Source organism: Sardina pilchardus, chromosome 20, assembly GCF_963854185.1.
Source record: "Sardina pilchardus chromosome 20, fSarPil1.1, whole genome shotgun sequence".
NCBI classification, from domain to species: Eukaryota; Metazoa; Chordata; class Actinopteri; order Clupeiformes; family Clupeidae; genus Sardina; species Sardina pilchardus.
In genome coordinates, this window is record NC_085013.1 from 16,188,365 (window position 1) to 16,210,478 (window position 22,114).

Here is a 22,114-nt window from a genome sequence, read left to right on the forward strand (position 1 = left end):
CATCCAGAATCCACATGGATTAAAAATAAAACTGGGTGGGGCGCACCGGCACAGTAGGCTAGTAGTCTACCCTGTTCAAACCACAGTGCATAAATAAGGTTGGCCTCTGGGGGCGATACAAAACAAAGGCTATTATACTGTAATAAAAATATTTATTAACAGAATTGATGGACAGAGTCCTTGCAAAAGGCAGACCATGGAAGTTTATCCTGTAGTACATATTAGGTTAGGCCTACTACATATGAAACCTGCTCACCTCATGTGCTTTTCAATCTTAGTTAGGCCTACTATTGCTATTACTGTAATACATTCGTTGCATTGAACTGCCTTGTACTACATTTATATTTAATCATATTACTTCAGTCTGTAGGCCTACTGATGCTGCACTATTCTCACCCTCTTGTCAATTGTATTGCTTGTACCTGTTGAGGTGTCCACGACCATGGCAACCTGAGAGGGACAACAAGGTGGACATTCCCAGCCGCACTCCCCCTCACCCATAGTGTCATTTATTGCAAAATGCAAATGTACTGTATTTATTCTTCCTTATACATAGCGTTATTCTACTGCCATTCATTCTATTCTTACTGTCCTGTATTTTAATTCCTTTTATGTTATTGTTGAATGTTGTACTTTGAGAGCAAAGATTAACCAGAGTCAAATCTCTTGTTTGTCTTCTCAAACCTGGCCAATAAAGCTGATTCTGAAATACAGCAAGTTATTTCTAGTTACTCGAGTTGCTTGTGCTGAAATACACCAGTAGATGGCCCCCTTACTTCATGCAGTCGATTATCCTAGTCCTCCATGAAATGTGTTAAGAGGCTGTAGCACGTGCCAAGGAAGAATCAGGAAATGGTTCCAGAGATGTCTTTGATTATTATTCTTTTTTTCACTTCCTTTAAAATGGTGGGATTTTGACTTTGGTGGAGGCCTGCACTCTGAGTACTCCTCTAATTATTTCATGGTTCCCATTAGCTGCTCTGACCATCAACAAATCAGAGAAGGCACAGTCCTCAATGACACTGTCATCAAACTACTATTGAAGACTACTGTAATACACGACTAGTGCACAGTGTGAAATCAGTGACCTGTAAATAAAGCTGAAGAAGTGTGAAGTTTGATTTTTTTATTTAATTAAGAATTATGTTTAAATAACTGTGCTCATGTGCTCTGAATGTGTGTCTTACATTTTGTTTTATTTATTTTTTTTAAGTTACTGTTCAAGGTGTGCATGAGAGAGTGTGTGAGGTTGGAGAAGAGAGTGAGAGAGCAAGAGGGGGGAGAGAAAAGAAAGGTATGGGCACAGTGAGAGGGAGTGAGGGAGTGAGAGAGAGCAAGAGAGGTTGGAGCAGCTACTAAAAGAGAGGCAAAAACAGTCGAGAAAGGAAGGAAGTCAGAGAGAGATCAGGAGAGAGAGAGAGAGAGAGAGAGAGAGAGAGAGAGAGAAAGAAAGAAATGAAAGAGAGGGTAAAGGAGAGAGGGAGATCAAAGGCAAGTAAAGAGCCAGATGTGAAGAGGCTCTCAGCTCTCCCTCCCTCTTGACTTAGCAAACCTCCAAGCCTGTCAGTCTTGCCTATTCACCTGCTAGTAAGGCATTCATTACCTGTGATAACACATAATACCACGCCAGAGGCACCTGTACAATTACTTGTATGGAGTCACTGGCACCTGTGGGGAATGGGTTGACATAGAATGGCAATGTGCACAAGGCACTTCTAATCAAAACGACTTACATATGTCAGTTGTACAAGGGCCGCTGTCACCAGAGTAACTTGGTGTGCCTTGCCGGAGGGCACAATAGCAGAAGCCAGGAATTTAACCCACTACTTTTTCAGACTACTGCATGTTAGTCCAGCTGCTTAACCACTACACCTACACCACCACCACCACCACAGAAGCTTATTTAAAAGGAATTTTCTATGACATAGTCTGTTGAAATTGTATTGCATGCTGTTAAGCGTATTTGTTCATTCATTTGTTTTGTTTATTGTAAAGTGTGCTAGGTCTAGGAAACTATAGAGCTTATGTTTTTATATTGTGCCATGAGCATTCTTCTGCCTGCTATATGTGATACAGCAATGTACACCATATGAACAGGGAGTAGTTTAATCAAGACAAAAGCCTCCCGTTGCTGGCTAAGAGTAATTGAGACAGTGGCTCCTTGTTCCTGTGCATGAAAAGTCATTGGGAAAAATGGAGTGCATCTGTATAGCTTACATTCACACAAATGTTGGTAAGTACAAAGGGTCAGGTACCCTTGGGACCACACAGAAGCCATCGATTCTCCCGCAGTCCATTCAATCTGGACTGATCTCATAATGCAATTACATTTAATGGGGAAAGATATCACTGTAGCCTTCTCTGTCCATTCTACAGATAAATTAAGTGTAGGTTTATAGGTTTTGTATGTTGTATGTGTGTGTGTGTGTGTGTGTGTGTGTGTGTGTGTGTGTGTGTGTGTGTGTGTGTGTGTGTGTGTGTGTGTGTGTGTGTGTTTGTGTGTGTTCCACAAGAATAGGAAGAATATGACAAACTGGATGTTCTGCAAATTTGGTTTGGTTTGCTTGGCATCCCAGATGTGTTGAAGATGTGGGTGGTAATATGTGCCCAATAATTAAAAAGATGCATTTACCGGTAGTCAAATGTGTATGACTGCAATGTTTTTGCTGCATAGATCTTCCCAAGTAAAACCAGTATCTAACAGTATATTTAAGATAATATAATGATAATAAAGATAATAATAATATATTTTCAGTCAGATCTTCATATAACTTTGCCAACAAAGATCAAGCAGGTAGCCTATGAGATATTCCCTCTGTGTCCCAAATGTATTTACATTTACTGTGTTGAAATAGATGTCCAGGTTTAAAATGACTCAAATACCATGAAGCCTTAAATCTGGGCCTCTCCTAAATCCCTCTACCAAAGCACAGTCCCTTTAGATACAGTATGGAGGGTGATTATTGCACTTAGAAGTCGATCAATAAGACCTCTTGAGGTCTGAGGCTTGTTTTTAGCTGTTGGAACAGTGTACTGCCGGACTCGACATAAATGCCCTTGCAGCTATGACAAGAAAGTTTTATAAGCCATTCCTAACTCCCACAGGTGCAGAGCAAGAGGTTCTGTAATAACATGTACCCAATCAGTCTTTTGCACACAAATGAAAGGCCGATGCACTATTATTAATGAAAAACACTGCAACCAACACATTCTCTGATATATCATCCATCTTATGGACCCCCACACCCACACCCACACCCACACCCACACCCATAGCCACCCGTGGTCTCTCTGCCTCCCATCCAGACTCAGCAGAAAAGCCACGCAGCTCCAGTAGCAACCAGAGCATGACAGAGAGCGGTGTGGAGATGGAAGCGCTGCGTTGGCTGTGCCATATTCCCACTGTTATGACTGGCATGCGACGGGCCCGCGGCGTGGCAACAGGGGCAGCGGCGCGAGGTGGGAGGTGGAGGAGAGAGAACGAGCGTTGGCATAACATGATCCCCTCCCTTTCTCACCGTCTAAACCAACATGGCCAGCACAGACCACAGCGTGGGGTTGGGGTTGGGGTTGGGGTTGGTTTATGGGGGGGCTGGAGGCTTCCCAGGAAGTGGGACTGGAAGGGGCAGCTATGCTCTTGTGCTCTGAAGTGATGTCACAGCACCGTTGCGGGCGGGGCCGGGTGTGAGAGGGAGGTCAGGGTGCATGTCAGCGCAGTGAGGGGACCACTTTTCCTGATTCAGCCAGGGTGGACAGTGGACACTACACATGACTGTACATCTGCACATCTAAGCCGATGTGATGATCCATGACTTGGATAGTTACATTTCATTCACTGAACTCCAAATGAATAAATGACTAAAACATAATATAATAGTAATATATTTTTATCATACTATTGCAAAGGGTTGAAAATGATAAGGCCAAAGAAGGCTTCTTACTCAAGATATGGCTATTTGTTGGTTTATTCAGAAAGAGTGTTCTCGCTAGTCCTTTAACACCTACAGTATTGTGATTGTCATTACTTGTTCATATGCTCTTTGGTATCATAGAATACTGACTTGGCACCACCGTCTGTGAAGCTGTGTGCACCATGTCACTATAACTCTAAATTATTTCCAACATCCCCCCTAAAAAACAGTACACACTCTGCACTTTTTCAAAATTGTAATTAGAGGCATGTCAAATTCAATAAGGCATGGGATGTGTTTGAATATATCTCATAAATAATATGATAACGCAGAGGAAGAGCACTGACTGCTGCCAGCCCTTTGGGTATAGTTGATGAGAAACACACCACACACCACACCTGCACTCTACTCTCCATTCACGACCATGGGGACAAGCCAGTGCCAACATTTTCACCCCCCCCAGTAGTTTCTTCAGGGGAGAGAGAGAGACAGAGAGGAGAGCTGCAGGCAATGTGAAAGCTTGGCTGCCACCCAGACTGCCAGCAGCAGTCCCTACGATAATGGGAGTCTACAACATCAGAGAAAGGGCTACTGTCTGTCTGGAGTTGCAGTCAGGCACTGGCATGGCCACCCGTGGCTCGGCTGTGCTGGGACCCTGCGATCCCTCTCAGTGGTGCAGCTGGAGTAGACCTGTGCAGGTGCTGGTGTAGGAGGGAGGGAGTGACCCTGGGATGCAGGACGCCAGCGGCCCATGATCTCCGCGGCTGCCTTTTGAAGTTGTATGCCAACTCCCCAAAGTTTGGTTCTGTAAATGAGACTCCAAGGAATAACTATCAGCTACAGAGAAGGTGGTGCTTTGCTACCTTGAAGGATGATGTGTGTGTGTGTGTGTGTGTGTGTGTGTGTGTGTGTGTGTGTGTGTGTGTGTGTGTGTGTGTGTGTGTGTGTGTGTGTGTGTGTGTGTGTGTGTGTGTGTGTGTGATCAGTGTTACTGGATACAAAAACACAGGAGTACAGTTGTAGAGTTATAAATGGTAAGAAAGATTTTCAGATTTTTTTTTTACTGTAGGTTATGACTGGCAAGTTCTTCATCTTAATATTTCAACTTGCCTGTGTTTTTCTTAATCTGGCTGCTATAACCTAGCCTGGACCTCCCACCTGTATCTCTGCTAATATTTGTCACTGAGATAACACTCAGAGAATGGGTCTGCTATAATGGCTAGATATATCCCTAATGTGGCAAATAAAGAAGAAGGCCATCTCTTAGTATCTCCTAGTACCTCTAGAACTTAAGAGAGCGTGTTCTTGAAAGCATCAGAGTCAGACTGACCAATTGTTGTAGTATTAAAGTTCAGTCCTTTTCTTTTAACTGGTAACATTGTCTTTCCCATCTCTACGATTATGGATTTGGGAGGGGGATATCCCCACTGAGGCCCCACATTACTGAGGCCCATTGAGGATTCCTGGTTTGACAGCACTTACTGTAAAAGGATCTATCTATCTACTTTAACAGTTTTGGGCAACTAAGTCAAAAATGGTGTGCTAGTATTGTCAGCATAGAATAGAGGCATCTTAGCTCTTTAGTCTGACACGTTTGGTGAGCTGAGGTCTAAATTCACAACAGATACCTCCCCTGCAGCCTTCCCCATGTATATGTGTCATGTCATGTCAAGCCCTCGCTCAAGTCTTCTGCTTCTTCTCTGCACACTTGGCCCAAGGCTGATACCTTTCTGTGGGGCAAATGGACCATCATGCAAGGAGCTAAAAATAGCACGGCACAATACCAGCACAACGCTCTAGTTAACATGCTAGTGTTGAGGAAAGTGGGGGAGGGCGTTACAGTATTCAGAAAAACAGACATTCATCTACAGTGTGTTTACTTCCCAGAGCCCTTTTTTCTGCATCAAAAATAGACCTATATACTGTAGCACACAACAGCTAATACACATGCGCCACACATCACACAAGCTTCAACAAACATTTCAGAGAAAGTCTTGGTGGCACTTATTGGCATCTATTTTCTACAGCAAAAACACAGTAAAAACAATTCCAGATATCCATAGTGTTATTCATTTAACCTATGTGAAATAAAACATCACATGGAAACAAATATTTCTCTTTCAAAAGTATGAACCTTTGTGATCAGATTGTACTGACAAAAGACACAACCCCATTTCCACTGAAGCGGATGATGTAGATGCCACGATGTGAACGTGAGCGCTGTGTCCTTGTACACTTTATCCATAGTGTTTATTCTGTTTCACCAAGAGTCCAGCTCCGGTGAAGCCAAGTGCGACTCAGTGCCTGAGCGAGAGGATTTAATATTTGCCACTATGCCCACGAATCGCATCCCGTGTTGACACTGAGCAGCTAGACATGCTTATTCAATAATCACTTCATGCTCCAAGGGCCACACTCTCATTGGCCAATGATGACGGCAAGGTTTCCGGTCAGCATTCAGCCAACTGTATGGATGGCAGTCAGGAAAGAAGGCAAATCCATTTCCCACAGACGTGTAAGAACTCTGGCTCATCACAGGAAAACCCAGCAATCCGACAACCCACCCGAAAAGACCCATTTTCACAAAGCAAGGGTCGAGGGAACTCACAAAGACTCACAAGCTAGCAGGTCATGTGATACTTTTGAAAACAGCACTAACTTCAGTGTACTCTGAATCTGTCAGTCTATGGGTAAAGTAAGCATATAGGGGCAATTGCTCTGTCGCTAGTTTGGAGTTTAACACGGTTTTAAACTCGGTGGTGACGCAAGAAGTCACGTGACGACTTAAGCTCCATTGCTGTGTCATATGCACCTGTGGTTTAACCTGCTGCTGCGTTTTACCTTGATCTCAATTGCTGTGTCTTCAAGGAAATTCAAATCACCCACTAGAGGGCGCATTTAATGCGTGTTAGTCTAATCTCGGAAAGGACATGGTTTTGCGGTAGACTAAACCATAGTTTGCAGGATAGCAAGATAGGTGACAGCTTACGCTTCATAAACCGACACATACACACACTGTTGGCTAGTTTGTACTTATTACACAGTAGGCTACAATAAAGGCTACAGGATAGCAGTTGCTTAAGTTGGCAAATGCCTAACTACAAATGTACAATTGTACTTTAAAGAACGAGTACCTATGCCTATTCGTAAAATAGCCTAACGCACGGTAGATCGTACCATCAACCCTCGACTATGGTCTTTATTTAGGCTACTTAGGCTGCGCAAAGCATTTATTTGAGGCAGACTTCCAGGCAAGAACTTTTGTTACGTGCGTTTTATTGTGAGACCAGAGATACATGCGTTTTGATAGCGGCACCGGCAGGCTATTAAAAGCAGTAGTTTTCAGTTTAGTTTGGGGTTTAATTTACTTTTGGACTGTTTGGTGATGTTGCTAAATGTAGAGACTGATGGGCACTGAAATATTATTATATTTGAAGGTTCACTATTACGTTTCATGTCGTTGAAAGGGATTTCCACCCGCTGTTTGCGGGAGGCGCTTTCATTCATTCAATGACTGAATAGAATATGTAAGGGATAATCAACGACGCGCCGTGCGTTTATAGGAAAATAATGCACGTTCGAAGTGGTAATAAGGACCCGACGCCGCAGGCGGAGGGGACTTTACACTTCGATAAGTGCATCATTTTCCTAGAAACGCACAGGGCGCGTCGTTGATTATCCCTTACATAGAATAGAATAGAATAGAATAGAATAGAATAGAATAGAATAGCATAGAATAGAAGAGAATTAGCCTGGCATAGCCATACGTAAGCTTCCGCTCAATTTTCATTTCCCTTCACCGTTACCATATTAGTACGAGGGTATGGTACAACCAGGCTAGAAGAGAATAGGTACTTGTTTCATCCCGTGAGAGAACCAACCAACCAGCGGCGCTCGGGAGCAGCATGATTTGAAATCGTCTGCCCCTATCCGACACAGTAACATGCATTTCACAGGCATTAAAGACAGTTGTGACATTATGTAGCCTACACCGCACAGATGCATTTTGCCTGGCAATGGTGTAGGCCTGTTTAGGCTGACACAATACGTAGCCTAGTCCCACATGGATTCGTAAAGCTATGCGCACGGAGCCATGGAATGTGGGTTTAGTGCCCAGCATAATTTATCCATAGTTGTGGCGATTAAAAGGCTTATTTTTGCTCCTCCGTGTAATGTTCTATTTAATTCGTGACAATTTATTGATTGACTGATTTAATGTTATAAATAGCATAGCCTACTGGATAAGATTTCAGATTCAGATTTCCACAAAAGTAGCCTAGACTATTTCATGATATATTTCAACATTATTTGCGTTTTATTAAAATGTACTTTACATTTCCAAAGTGTTTTGGCACTTAGAGCGCATTTAGCCACAAGAGTCATAAAAAGTATCCCGTCAAAATCCTGAAATGCGTTAAGACCGTTGAATTACGACTGCATCTGCTGGGGTAAAACTCAAAACAGCGTAGGCTACTTCCGGCTTCCAGGCAGTTTAACCCCAGTAACTAGGAATCAGCTGATCCTGTCTCATTTCTGACACAGCAATCACGTTAAACTTCGTGCGCAGCTGCGTGTTAAACTCCAAAACCTCCGTTTTAAGGAGCACGGTTTTAAATCGTAGCACAGCTAGCACAATGCTAACTGACAGAGCAATTGGCCCATCCTGATTAAGCCAAGTAGTGAGTGCTTCACACAATTTTTGATCAATTTATGCCAAACCTCCCACATTCTAAAATAAATGTTCATTCTGATGGAGAAACACAACAATATGCACAACTGAAAAGCAATTGCAATTACATAAGAATAATGTTTTTTTTTCGTGTTTATTTCTGTTTGTTATCTCCAGCACCATGATTGACAACAGTGTAGAAAGTTACAAACAAAAGAATAAAAAAGAAATGCTCCTTCAAAGCATCAACATAACAGAGGTATTAGCATATCATGAGGGAAGCATGTAGTTAATTTAGTTCCGAACACAGCTAAACGTATCTTGTTAGTATAAATCAATATAAAACCATGCTAACCAAACCTCAAGACAGAGCAGCAAGGACCAAGTAAAGGCAAGAGAAACATATTAACTATGGCACTGCTGTTGAAACAATCAAATGACACCTCAAGACCTAAAATGACATTTTACACTGTCATCTACTGATCCAAAATCATCATCAAATTTGCTTTACTTATTACTCCAATGCTTTTTTTTCTTTTCATCTCAATCTCATTCATGTTTAATACATGATTGTTAATACTGTTTCTTTAATCAAATACTTGTATCAATGTCATGTCTTTTTCTTCTTTCGAAAAAGTTTCCTTCAGAAAATGAGGGATGCTATCAGTAGGGCACAGGACCATTAATATTATGTGCTATGTGTGTGGCAACATTGCAAATAAGGATGGAGATGCAATATCTTTACAGAAAGTAAATACAAAATCATTCATGGTGACATATATCATCAGTGTACACAATAGCATTTTTGTAACTAAAAGGCTGTTAAATAAAAGTGCATTTTTGAATGGCAGGTGTGTGTACTGTTTATTGTTTTCGTCTTCTTTCACACAGTCAGTCATATGGATTGGGGTGTGTTGTCAAGATCACGACTCTGTTTTGAGTCATCTTGATAATCAACTCAACAGGTTTAGCTGAGAGAGGTAACAATATGCTAACATGCCAAAACCTCCGACTCAATTGGTACAGCAAGGTGCAAGGTAGGTTTTGCGACCCAGTGAGCGTGACAGAACTGGAAGCTAGCATGCCAAATATGCAAAAAAATATGCAATTTTAATCCCAGAAACACACTGATAAAAAATATAAATATAAATGGGTGTCAGTACCCCTTGAGCAACCAGCTATGACTCAATCTGTCATTCCCTTTCCTTCATTTTAGGGTTCTTGTAGAAGTGGCTAGTGGAACGCTCAAGGGATATCTGGTATCCACATATGGTTCTGGCATGTTAACACCGTGACACCTCACTCAAAATACACCCCATTGTCCTCATACATATAACTACTTAAGTTTTATTCAAGTAACATTCAAAGTCATTCCTCTCTGTGCCTCTCACTGCAAGTTACATTACAACTAAAGTCAAAAGCCTCTTGTACAATATTCCCCAACAGTTTTCGATTAAAAAATGGTCCTGTTTGTGATAGCGTCAGTATGAAAAAATAGATGTGCTATATGATTAAAAAATAAATCATCCATTGAACAGTCTGACAAGCTGTGACTTAAAAGGAGCCATTTCCCCACATTAATTCAAGAAATGACAAAAAAAGAAAAAAACATATCAAGAGGCAAACTACCCAGCAGTTTTCCCTCATCCTGCCTGACCAAAGACAGTCAGCTGTGCGCAAATTGAATATCAAATCAGATCAATTATATCAGACATTTTTGGCAATAATGAATGCGGTATGTGCTTTATACTGCATTTAACCTAAAACGAACACATAATGCAAAGGCAGCCACATTGCTTCAGGGTGATAAACATTTGGCCTTTACAGAAAAGATGTGTAGCTGTGTATTGCAGCGGACAGTATCTCACACCTTCCATTCTGTAACCTACAGTTTTGAGCCACGTTGCAAAAAGTGAAAAATCATATCCACAAAAATAAAAATTAAACCTCTGAGATCAGATCAATTCTTGATTCTGTTGCCAGCAGAGTTAAAAAAAGAATACGCCTACTTCGAATTCTTGTTAGATGGCCCATGGTTTACAGCTCTGCAAGTTGTGATCACCTCAATGTGCTGACAATATGCTGCGAAGGCAAAACATACAAATCCATAAAAGCTCACTGGGCCTCAGCTCCCCGGGGCCCATGCAGGCCAGTGGGTCAGAGCAGAAACAAGCAGAAAAGGAGAAAGTGGTTTGCTGCTGCCTGTTCTGTCTTTTCTGAGTAACCAATGCATATTTGAACATAATAACTCATGTGACTGAACTGCACTGAACTTTTGCCTGTCGGAAACTCTTCAAATAAGTCATGGAGAGCAAAAAGATGGAGGACTTTTTGGAATTTTCATTTGGCATGCACTAATTTTGGGAAAGAAATGACTCCAAAAAACACTTAAGGCACAAGTATGATTCCTTGGTTTACAAAAAAAAGAGGAAAATAAAAAAGAGAGACTGGTTTTGCTTTCTCGTGAAAGAACAAGTACTTCACAGGCATTTCCTCACCAATCAAATACAGAGAGACCATTTGGCTGGTACAAGGCATAAAGTGACCCATCAGTGTTCGGATACATTGATAATGGCAGACCCATTCATGTCCTAGAAAGTATGCCAACCAACAGTGATGAAAGTGACTGCTTCTAATCGCAGCCTCACACACACACGCACGAATGCACGCACGCACGCACGCACGCACGCACGCACGCACGCACGCACGCACGCACGCACGCACGCACGCACGCACGCACGCACACACACACACACGCACACACACTCACACACACACACACACACACACACACACACACACACACACACACACACACACACACACACACACACACACTGTGTTGATGGTGCTTGGTGACATAATCCACCTTCCCACAGTAGGCTGTTAGTACAGTCTGAAACTGGTGGCACTGTCCGTGGCATGGGCATCAGATGGTCCAGAGCCAGGCCTCATTTGAGGTGTTCGATGATGGCGATCTCCCCTCGCTCCAGGGAGTCGGAGCCGAGGCCATTCAAGTACAGGCTGCTGTTTTTGGTGCGGGGTGGCAAGGATGGGTCCCTGTCCCGCTCGTCGATGAAGTTGACCGACAGGGTGCGCTTGCCCGGGGTCATTTCCTGCGCAGGGTTGAGGCCCAGCTCGGACGACAGCTTGCGCTTGATGGACGCCGCCCGCTGGAACTTGTCGTAGATCTCCACGCTGAGGCGCCGCCGCGTCTCCTTGAACTCCGCCGACACGTTAGCCGACCACTCGGCCGCATGCACACGGAACTCGCCGACCTGCAGCGAAAAGTGGAAAAGTAAAGAGACAAACATCAGACTGGCATCACACTCTAACTGAGATGGGATTCTATTATGTATCTAACTATGAGTTAAAGATGGTAACGCTACATACCAATGGCAGTTTGCAAAATGGAATTGTATTCCAAGACATGGGACACTCTGAAGTGCAATCTGGGGCTGTTCAGTGTATCACATGTCTGGCTAATGGCTTGGTCAGATTACACAATATCAGTTCAATTTTGTTGTATCTTATACATTGCCTGTAGGAATGACACCAAAGAAGGAACGCATCTTGTAATGTGACATATTCCATGACCAGTGACTCAATTGCCTGGAATGCATCATGACACCGTGACGAAAAGTCCGAATTTTTGGGGTGTCTACTACGATTTTATGACTATCACAACAGCAACGTGAACAATAGGCTACATGATCTTGTAATGTGGCCAATCTCCTGACAATGCAACAATGTGGCAATAAGTTATACTGTAGTTCTATCTATAGTTGAAACTACCACAGACTCTTGACTATGGTACTGGGCAATGCTGATCTAGGTAGAATATTAGTGTCCAAAAATGTCTTAGTTATCTAATCTGTCACCCAGATTTGCTGTACCCTCATTAATGTTGACTCTATTCTGACATTATTTCTGAAATTTTTTTAACATACACATTCTATCATATAAGCATTTCTACTGCACCTTGGCTAACTGGGTATACTATTTTTCAACCTGCCATTTCAACCTGCTATAAAATCTCTTGTGAGCTAATCCAAAATATCTTACTTTTAAAGGCATTTACAAGCCTGTTTCCAGGACATTTTCTCTAGTGCATGCATACAATTAAAGCGCCATCGCATCCTGGATGAAATGACACCAAGATGAAAACAAATTACACTCCCTATTTACACTTTGTAGCCTAAAGCTGTTTCCTCAAGTACTTTCCTTAATGAGTACACAGAAATTCATCAGAAGGACATTACAATTTCCTTTATTAGTTGTTCATTCATGCTAACTGTCCATAAAGAAACAATGTGAGCAAGGTATTGAAATGAGGTCCATTAACTGGCCCTGCTGCTCTTGACTCCACACATCATGTGAAGACTACAGTACAGTAACAGATCTTTTTGTTTTTCTCCTTAAAGAATACATCAGAAGGAGAGGGCAAGGAAACTGGGTAGCTCTACAGCTCCTCTGCAACATTCAAGGCGCCCAGAGGAAACATATATTATTAATGAGCACAGGCCATAAGTGGGTCATTGAAACGTTTTGCTTGCATTAAACCCAACATTTGCCAACTGTCTTCTTTCATTGTGAGACAAAGGCATAGATGGACTCACTCAGCAGATTGTTTGGGTTGGTGCTACTGTAAGTACTGTATTGTACAAGGATAAGAGATGCCATCTAAGCACACCAGCGTTTGTATCCTAACATAAACATGACAGAGTAAGAGAGCATTGATATGTTGCATGTACATTAATTAAGGTTAATGTTCGTATTTGGGCTTAACTACAGAGTATGATGTGTTTCTGGGTGTGCTCTGACAATGGAATTGCTTTTAAAAACTTTTCAGAGGTAAGTTGTGTCCTCAGAGGTTCAGTTTAAATTGCTCTCTCTCTCTCTGCTTCTCTCTGTGTGTGTGTGTGTGTGTGTGTGTGTGTGTGTGTGTGTGTGTGTGTCTCTCTCTCGGTTATGTGTGAGACAGACAGACAGACACACACACACACACACACACACACACACACACACAACCTCTTTGATTGTAGCTAGGCAATCTGACTTTGGTAAATTAGGCACTAATTGGCAGTTTGCATTTAATTTTCTGCTGGGGGAAATCATCCGTTTTAATGTTCTGGCTATATTGAATCTGTCTGTAAATACAAATGCAGTCGTTTCACAATGTGTTACCATGAAAAAATGAAATCTAAAAAAGTATGGCTACAAACTGCCCTGCCATAAATATACTGTGTATTCTGACATGACATTGTAACATATTGCATCACTCCTGTTTAACTGGTTGCTTAAGAGGCAGAGAATCCAGAGTGAATTGGTATGAAATGATCACTTCACAACAGAAGTGCTGAAACTGCTCTGGAACTTCAGCCTTGAAGCCTTTAATCTTTAACAGGCTCAGGATTGTCAATGTGAACTATTCCTTAGCTGAGTGTTTTGCGCCACCAAAAATATCCGTAAGGCTGAATCACTTTGTGATTCGTATCAATACATTTCTGTGCCTTTCATGAAACGCTGAACTCCAAGAAGCAGCACAACACACCCGACACGTTCAGGCCAAGACCGAGCGAGTTCCATCCTCCTCATAAACAGCGCTGCACTAATTGGGCAACAGAGGCCACCGTGGCTGAGGGATGTTTTGATGGGTGTCAGCGGCACAGACACTAAACATGAATAAAGTCATTAAAGTTTCAGGGCGCTCCATTGCCGGGGTGCATTCCAAAAAGCATCTGTCATGGCAAGGAACACTTTAATGCCTTCACTGGAAGAAGATCTATGAGTGCGTCACACATAAAGCTGTTGTCTGGGGATGGAGGGCTGTTGTCAGGACCAAGCAGCAGCTTGTGAGAAACATGACGGTGACTGCATGTATTCATAAACAGCCTTTGGTGGGGGGACTGGGGAAACGGAAGGAGGGCGTTGAGGAACACTTCTTTAACTGAGCTTCAGAGTTTCACTGAAAGGGGTCTCCATCCTCTACTATCAGGGGCATCTTCATTAAACAGAATCCATTGAGAAAACAGGAACAGGATGGTCTAGTAATGTTCAAACTGAAAAAGCGCCCTGCCTGACTTTTCTTGTCAAAAAGGTGTGAGCATACCCTAAGTTGTAAGGGCGCCATAAGACAGGAGGCAGCTTGCTGCTTGTAAAATGCAAAGTGTACAACAGTTTAATAAATACGCGAATGATGTCGGTCGCTTTTCCATTTGCAGCTGAACTTTTTTCAATTGGAATCGCTCAGGGCACATGTACAAAAGCACGAGGCGTAGTAGGCACAGAAAATGTGAGGTGCCTGTATGCATAAGCAGTGTGCTAAGCGATCACTGCCAAGAAAAAACAACAGAATGCCTATCAATGCAGAAACAGTATCCTGACTGATCAGTGTCCTGCCTAATCCACTTGTCCACAGTAATAAGGACACCATCTCTTCTACATTACTTACACTGCTTCTGCCTCATTCAACCTGGCGCCCCAGATGCTTCAGACATCAGTAGTCATCAGTGTGTCTGAGTTGCAGGTTACTTGGCCATGTATTGACCAGCACTGTCATAGAGACTCTGATGCGAAATGACAAGATTACCAGAGGTATCACTGGCCAAACACAATAAACTGCAAGCCACAGATCAATGACATTGATCCTATCTGTGTCGCAAATCAACTTAAACACCAATGCCTCAGCCCAAGGGCAGCCTGCATGTGTTGTTGTATCCTTTTACAAGCGTGGGGGTGGTGGGGACGGGTCGCCATCTGAGTCCATGAAACATGGCGCCCCTCATGGGGCAGTTAACACGCAGCGAGCGTGCCCAGATAAGGCTGGAGTTAATGAAAAATAAACACGGCAACCAAGCCTGTGAATGCTCGATTCCCACAAAGCACAGTGAGAGAGGGGTGTTTTATAGTGCCCTGTATAGCCTGGGCAAACAGAACAGTGAGTACAGTCAAAGCCTGTCTCACAGCAAGAACTGATTTCTGTGAGAGAAATCTGTGATGGAACATCTGGAGAGACAGGCTGGACACACATCCTTGTTTTCAGTTAAGTTCATAATTTAAGGTGAGGCTTCACGGGCGATGTCTTTCGGCTAAAATCAGTTAATGTGTTTATTCTTTTCTTCATTGCCTTTTTTCCATTGCATTGACACCAAAACATCATTCAGTCATCAAGCACACCCTCACTGTCTGGTACAGGAGCTCAAACAGTACAGATGGAGATTTGAAAAGGTTGTCACCAAAGCTCCTGACATAATTGGTTGTGACCTCTCTTCAGTCCATTCTTTGTTCTCTGAGAGCACCTTAAACCGTGCAACCAAAATAATCAATCACTCCCCTCATCCAAACCACCACTTCTAGCTTCTCTACTCTGAGAGATGCGAGGTTCTTAAGAACTGAAACCTCATATTTGGCAAATAGTTATATTTAATATATATATAGTTATAGTTAATATTTATTTGCATGTTTCCCTTTCTTTACTCCTTTACTGGATTGAAATACCTTTCTTGCAACAACAATGACTACAATTGTTGTGTGGCTATCTATCTTTGACCCAAGAAACCAGATTGAAAAGAGCAAACATTGTCATATCTGATCTACGCTTATTATGAAAAACATAAAATCCCCCTTATCTCCCCATAGTATGTGTAACAGTATCATTAATTCCTGATGTTATCAATCCTAACTACTATGTAAACAGCCCTCAATTAATGGTGAGTGGTCAGATACTGCGTGAGTGAAGAAGAAATATGAGACAAATATGACTTACCTCCTCTTTTGTTTTCTTTGAGATGACCCTGAGCCAGTCCCCTATCATGCTCAGCACTGCCGCAAAGTAGGCCAGACCAACCAGGATCCAGAACCACACTGCAGGTTTATAAAAGTCTTGATACTCAATTTCTGAGCCACCTGCAGGAGACACAGGATTTACAAATGGGGATAGGAGATGAATTCACTCAGGGACACAGAATTGACACAGAATTCAATTGACACAGGTGCTGTCAGAGTGACACTAACAGCTGCTGACATATTTGTGTGACCTTTTAGCAACATATCCATGTCCCTATCATCAACCAAAAATTACACTAACCAGGTCTATCTGACATGTCCTCAGTTACATTCTTAAATAGAATTGTATTGTATATATTTATATAAAAAGTAAAACATTGTCAGTTCCCAGTTGATTCTATATTAAGTAGTCGAACACTGTACCCTGGGTTATTCCCAGTTGATGTTACGCTATATGGATGAGCAAGGTGATGATATCACCAAAGATCCTTCATTACTGACATGAGCAACATAATGCATCTCTATGGAAGCAAAATTCGAGCAGTTCCTGTCTGCTTAAAGAGGCGTGTTGCAAAGACGTCCTAGTGGGACATCGATCGGCAAGCAGTTCAGTTCAAATGTAACGTCACTTTCTAGGTCTGCTTAAAGGGGGATTTCGCCCCCCCTCCCCTTTGCGAAAACTGAACGCGGAAATGGTCGAACGTTTGCGCCTCTCGCTCCGCTTTAACCCTCTCTGATATCACCAAGGCCAAGGTTTTGTTTCCCCAGAAACATGCCTCTTCACACAACCTTGGAACACATGCCTATTCACTTTGCTTGGAATAAAAGCATACATTGTTTTCCATCAGTATGCCAATTTACAAATGGAAAACAGCATATTTCCTACTGCATCACTGCATCTTTGTTATGATATGGACTCCATGTGTCCTTCCTTTAGGACCATCCTGTATGTCCATTAACACAACAATATCACCAAGGTCAAAGGTTCTGTTTATAGGGAGCACCGATGTAACCTCATAATGCGTACCTGTGCTGTACTGTACATTCCTTGCTTTGAATAAAAAATCATCCAACAACAAAAAAAATGCCAATGAATGTCATTACCATGCCAAAGTAGGCTATACATTATGTACTCCATTGCTGCATGCCATGTTTTTGTTAGAATTGTCCCTATTTTAAATGACCTTTGACCTCGGTTGAGCAAGGACATATTAAGTCAAGTGTCAATGGTAATGTTAAGAATAGGCAGATTGAGTCTATATTTGAATGTGCCCTAACTCATAACATCTATTTCAGCACATGGTGACCTCTCATATGACACAGAGCAGGTTGCTTGTTGCACCTCGACCTCCTGATGGATGAAGTGAACACTGAGGGCGACAGGTCCCTCACTTAGTGTGATAGAGGGTCCTCTGGGAGACACCCTTCCGGGTGCTTCTGGCATGTGTCCATGGACACGGATGATGGTTATGCTCTACTGCTGCTCTCCCATGGCCCCAATAAAGCAATTCATGGCAGCTCTGTTCTGTCACCAAAACCATTTTATGTGGCCAGTGTCAACAAGCATGTGCGATTAATAATCCTTGGCCAAGTCAACCTAGCCTGGCAACGCATGGTGCTGCACCTTATTTGGGTGCTGTGTTTATCTAATGGGGGCCATGCAATATTTACAACTACTTGTTTGATCCATAAAGTCTGGCAGTAGTCATGACGGTGAAGATGGTTTCTATCAGGTTTGTAGCATTTAGGTGGATTTTTTTCTAAACATTTGTCTTTATTCAGCTCCAATCCAATACACCATGCATATAATGACAGTATTAGGAAATACTTAGGATGTGTTCTATTTCTTTGATTGCTGCTTATATTCTACGATTGATTTTCAGAAACAATGTTTTTAAAATGTCTTCTCCTTCTGAGGTAAACACTAATGTTTTGCAAAACAGAGAGACTCTCTCTTTCTCACACACACACACACACACACACACACACAGTAATTGAACAATCAAGAGGTGGAAAACAATCACAATCAGATACAGTATGTATACTCTCTTTACCTGCCACAAAGTCCCCAAATCCGATGGTGGTCAGGGTGATGACCACAAAGTAAAGTGACTCCAGCGCGCTCCAGCCCTCGATGTGTTTAAAGATGACAGCAGGGAGGGCCACGAACAACAGACACCCAAACAGGATGAACAGGACTGTGGAGATCACTCGGATCTTGGTTTGGCTAACATTCCACTTCTGAAAGACAGACACAGACACGAGATGTGGTTGAAAGACTGTAAGAATGAGAGGATCTGGGTGATTTGGGTGTTGGAAAAGGAGTATGCAGACACAGAAGATTAGATGTTAGTCTGCATAAATGTAAAGTTAACTAGTATAAGCTTCGGGCATCTGAAAGAATGTAAATGCCATTTTACAACAGGAGCAAATAGTTACTCTAAATCATCATTAATAGTCATTACAAACATTTATGAAATATATGTATTTGTAGCTATCATCCATCTAAATACTGTACATATCTACATATCCACAAACCAAGCAGCTGAGCAACATTAAATATTCATCCAGTTGTTTGAGACACAGCACTACTAATAAAATCTATGATGGAAAGTGGCAGTGTAGCCTATGTGAGATTTACCCACCACATGAACCCTGCACACCAAAACACTACCATCAGTCACTGAAGAGAATTTCATAAACAAAACCATTACTTTTCACCAGTACAATAAATTCCCTGTACTTATTTCAACTAATGCAGGCATACGGCTAGCTGTGACCACTGGGTTGGACTTGTCCAGACAATGACCATCATAAAACTAGCGAGGACATTTAGAAGTCGGTGTGCTGTCTTGCCAAATAAGTGTCAGAGTGGTAAACTGTCTGTGTTGTGCATTAGGCCAAATTACCATGTAAATATGGGAGGGAACAGGGTGATCCTTTCAACTTGGAGTTCACCAAGTCTGAGTTTTGTAATGGACTGCTTTTTGAGGTGTGGATGTGGGATTTAAATAAATCCCACAGAAATGTTGCAAACAAATAAAGGCTGCTTGCATCTGAACACATCTTTCCATCAAACAGTAGATACACATCTGTGATACTTGTCTGAATAATTCAGTCATCTATTAGATCTCTGTTTGCTTTTCCAGCTTAGCATTTTATCAGTGCTGTAACACCCTTAAGTCACAGCTGAAATGGAGACTATGCATTGTATGTGTAAATGAGTGGAACAGAAGATGCCGTTTAAGCCGCGAGCTATTTAGCATGCCCTGAGTCATCACAAGCATGAGCGCAGCAGCAGTCAGACGAATCAGAGCCACTGTCCTGAGGGGATGGTGGAGGTCCTCAGACACAGGCTGTGTCACCCGGCTTATGAAGGAGAAGGTCGCAGACGCATGGGTGCAGAGACATGTTTTGTATGATAATTCTGTCATGCATGTATAGTTATATAACATGATACGCATCAGGACCATTTCAGACCATGTTAATGAAGACAGTAGAATTACTGTACATCACATTCAAGGACACAACCCAAACCACAAAGCTGTAATGTCTCTGAAACTATGAATGCTTACTGGAAACATTTTTGTTTCATTCAATTGGAAGAGTGGTCAATACATGCTCGAGAGGCACTCACTCACCACAAACATCTTCTCGACTTTGGCGATGCCCTTCCCAAAAATGGTGCCCAGCTGGTCTCCTACTCCAGCCAACAGGAAGCCAAAGAGTGGGATGCCCAGCAAGGCATAGATGATGCAGAAGATCCTTCCTCCTTCTGTGTGCGGGGAGATATTCCCAAAACCTGGAAACAGAATTAAGGTTATAAGCTGGGCTGAATCACTGACCAATAAAACAGTAAACAGAAAGTAATTATAAATAAAAAAGTAATAAAAAGTTGTCGCCCTCTCAGATTTATTATTCCATTAGGTGTAAGGTTGAGGGTGACTTTCTATTTTTTCTTATATCAGTGGTTTTAGTCCATGAAACCTCTGAAACCCATTATTAATAAAAGCAATTAAACCATAAAATTACACACTATAATGGTATGACCCAATAAAAGGGTTTTTTTGGCCATATATGGGGTGTTTGGCTACATGTCATTTCTTCTTCCTGCTCTGATTTCCTGTAGTTCTCCCTCATTCATAGTTCCTCATGTAGGACTATAGGGTTCCAGGTGACTAACAAACCAGTAGAAATCTAGCCAGCTGCCAAGCATGATCTTCTCCTAATCTTGACCCTAATGTGAGCAAACCCATGTTTTTGAAACTAGACTTATTCTACATGTCGCGCAGGACTGCTGGCACTGCAGCTCTGAAATAGCAGAAGGTCTGCATTAAAACTAATGTGAAGTTTGAAAACGACCATAATATATTGAGGACGATGGCCCACTACTCTATGCAATATATGCATTAAGTCAATGTAAATAATTCAGACATTCATGACTTTTCATTTCATGACAGGCTTTGCATGCCAAGTCATGAATAATTTATTTTAACTGTTTCATAAAAGTGCTACATGGCTACGCTTAGGCTACATCCAGTAGAACATCATAACAAGCATTATGACGAGGTCACCAATTGGGCTATTAAGGATTTCAGCGATCCCTTCCACCCCTCCCATAGCACACTGAAATGATACAACGCGGGATAAGGGCTGAGATGGGCCATTTTCTCACCTAGCACAAAACCAGCCTCACAAAGGTCAGAGGATACAAAGAAGCTCCTCAAACGAGAATTGGGTTTGGGCTGGCTCATTTGTCTGCTCAGAAGCGTTTTAAGGCTTTCCAGTAGATTATGCAGACAATCTCCCCTATCCCCTTGGGCCTCCCCAGCCTGGCTGCAGCTCCTCACCAGCCCCAAGAAGAAGGCATGGAGGAGCTCAGATAAAAGCAGCTCACAGATGTGTATGGTCTGGCATTCAGGAGGAGAAATATTGATTTGGAATGAGGTGACCTACAAAATACTAATATGAGCTAAGCCTATATCTCTTAATGGTGTGAATGTTTTATGCACATATTTTATATATTTCCACCTACAGTCTGTGTGAATGTTAGTGGGCAATTGTATGGGACACACAACAGTGATTCTTAGCATCATTATTTCCTGAAGTCAACCATGGGCTGAGTTAGTGCACGAGTCTGCCTCTTACTCTACTCTATACAACATGAGGCAAAGACACACAGCAGTGAAAAGGTGCTCTTTGTGGTTTCAAGGTGGTTTCAAATGGTGGTTTCAAAGAAAGAATAATAAAGATGAGAAAGACACAAGTAGAGAGAGAGAGAGAGAGAGAGAGAGAGCAGCTAAGAGGCCATGAAATAGAAAACAACAAAAGACCTCAGACACTCTAATGGAAGATAGGGAAACCACTGTAATGTGTACCACCAGCACTGGTACCACTCCTTCACCCTTCCCCAACCCTGAGGCTGCTGGTGGCCTGTCTGCACCAGCCTCTACAGAGGAGCACTCCCTCCATCCCTCCATCCCTCCATCCCTCCTTCCAATCATGCAATTAGCTCTAAACTTCCCATCGCCTCATTAAGGTGGGCCCGCTGCTCCTCACGCAATCTGTCCTCCTTTGAAGTCTTAATTAAGCCAAAAAGCCCTGGAAGAGTCATAAAAATTGATTTCCTGCAAGATGATTTTCATTGTGACGGGAAGAGGGATGGAAGGAAATGGCAGCACTGTCACACGTCACGCTACAAAAGCTCACTTAGCCACGCTGCAAAGTGGAAAATGCATTCGGTGTG

At 42.4% G+C, this 22,114-nt stretch overlaps 1 protein-coding gene across 1 annotated transcript in view; it reads right to left on the reverse strand.

The window, feature by feature from the left end:
* Window positions 1–11,501: 11,501 nt before the first annotated feature.
* The window catches only part of kcnk2a (potassium channel, subfamily K, member 2a), a 20,878-nt gene continuing 10,265 nt past the window's right edge, over window positions 11,502–22,114 (reverse strand). Inside the window, exons 4-7 of the mRNA XM_062523022.1 lie at window positions 20,010–20,170; window positions 18,423–18,609; window positions 16,349–16,488; window positions 11,502–11,858 (exon numbers count right to left, since the gene is read on the reverse strand). Of these exons, the coding sequence (XP_062379006.1) occupies window positions 11,532–11,858; window positions 16,349–16,488; window positions 18,423–18,609; window positions 20,010–20,170 (815 nt within the window). The 3' untranslated portion in view covers window positions 11,502–11,531. The remainder of the gene's footprint in view (window positions 11,859–16,348; window positions 16,489–18,422; window positions 18,610–20,009; window positions 20,171–22,114) is intronic.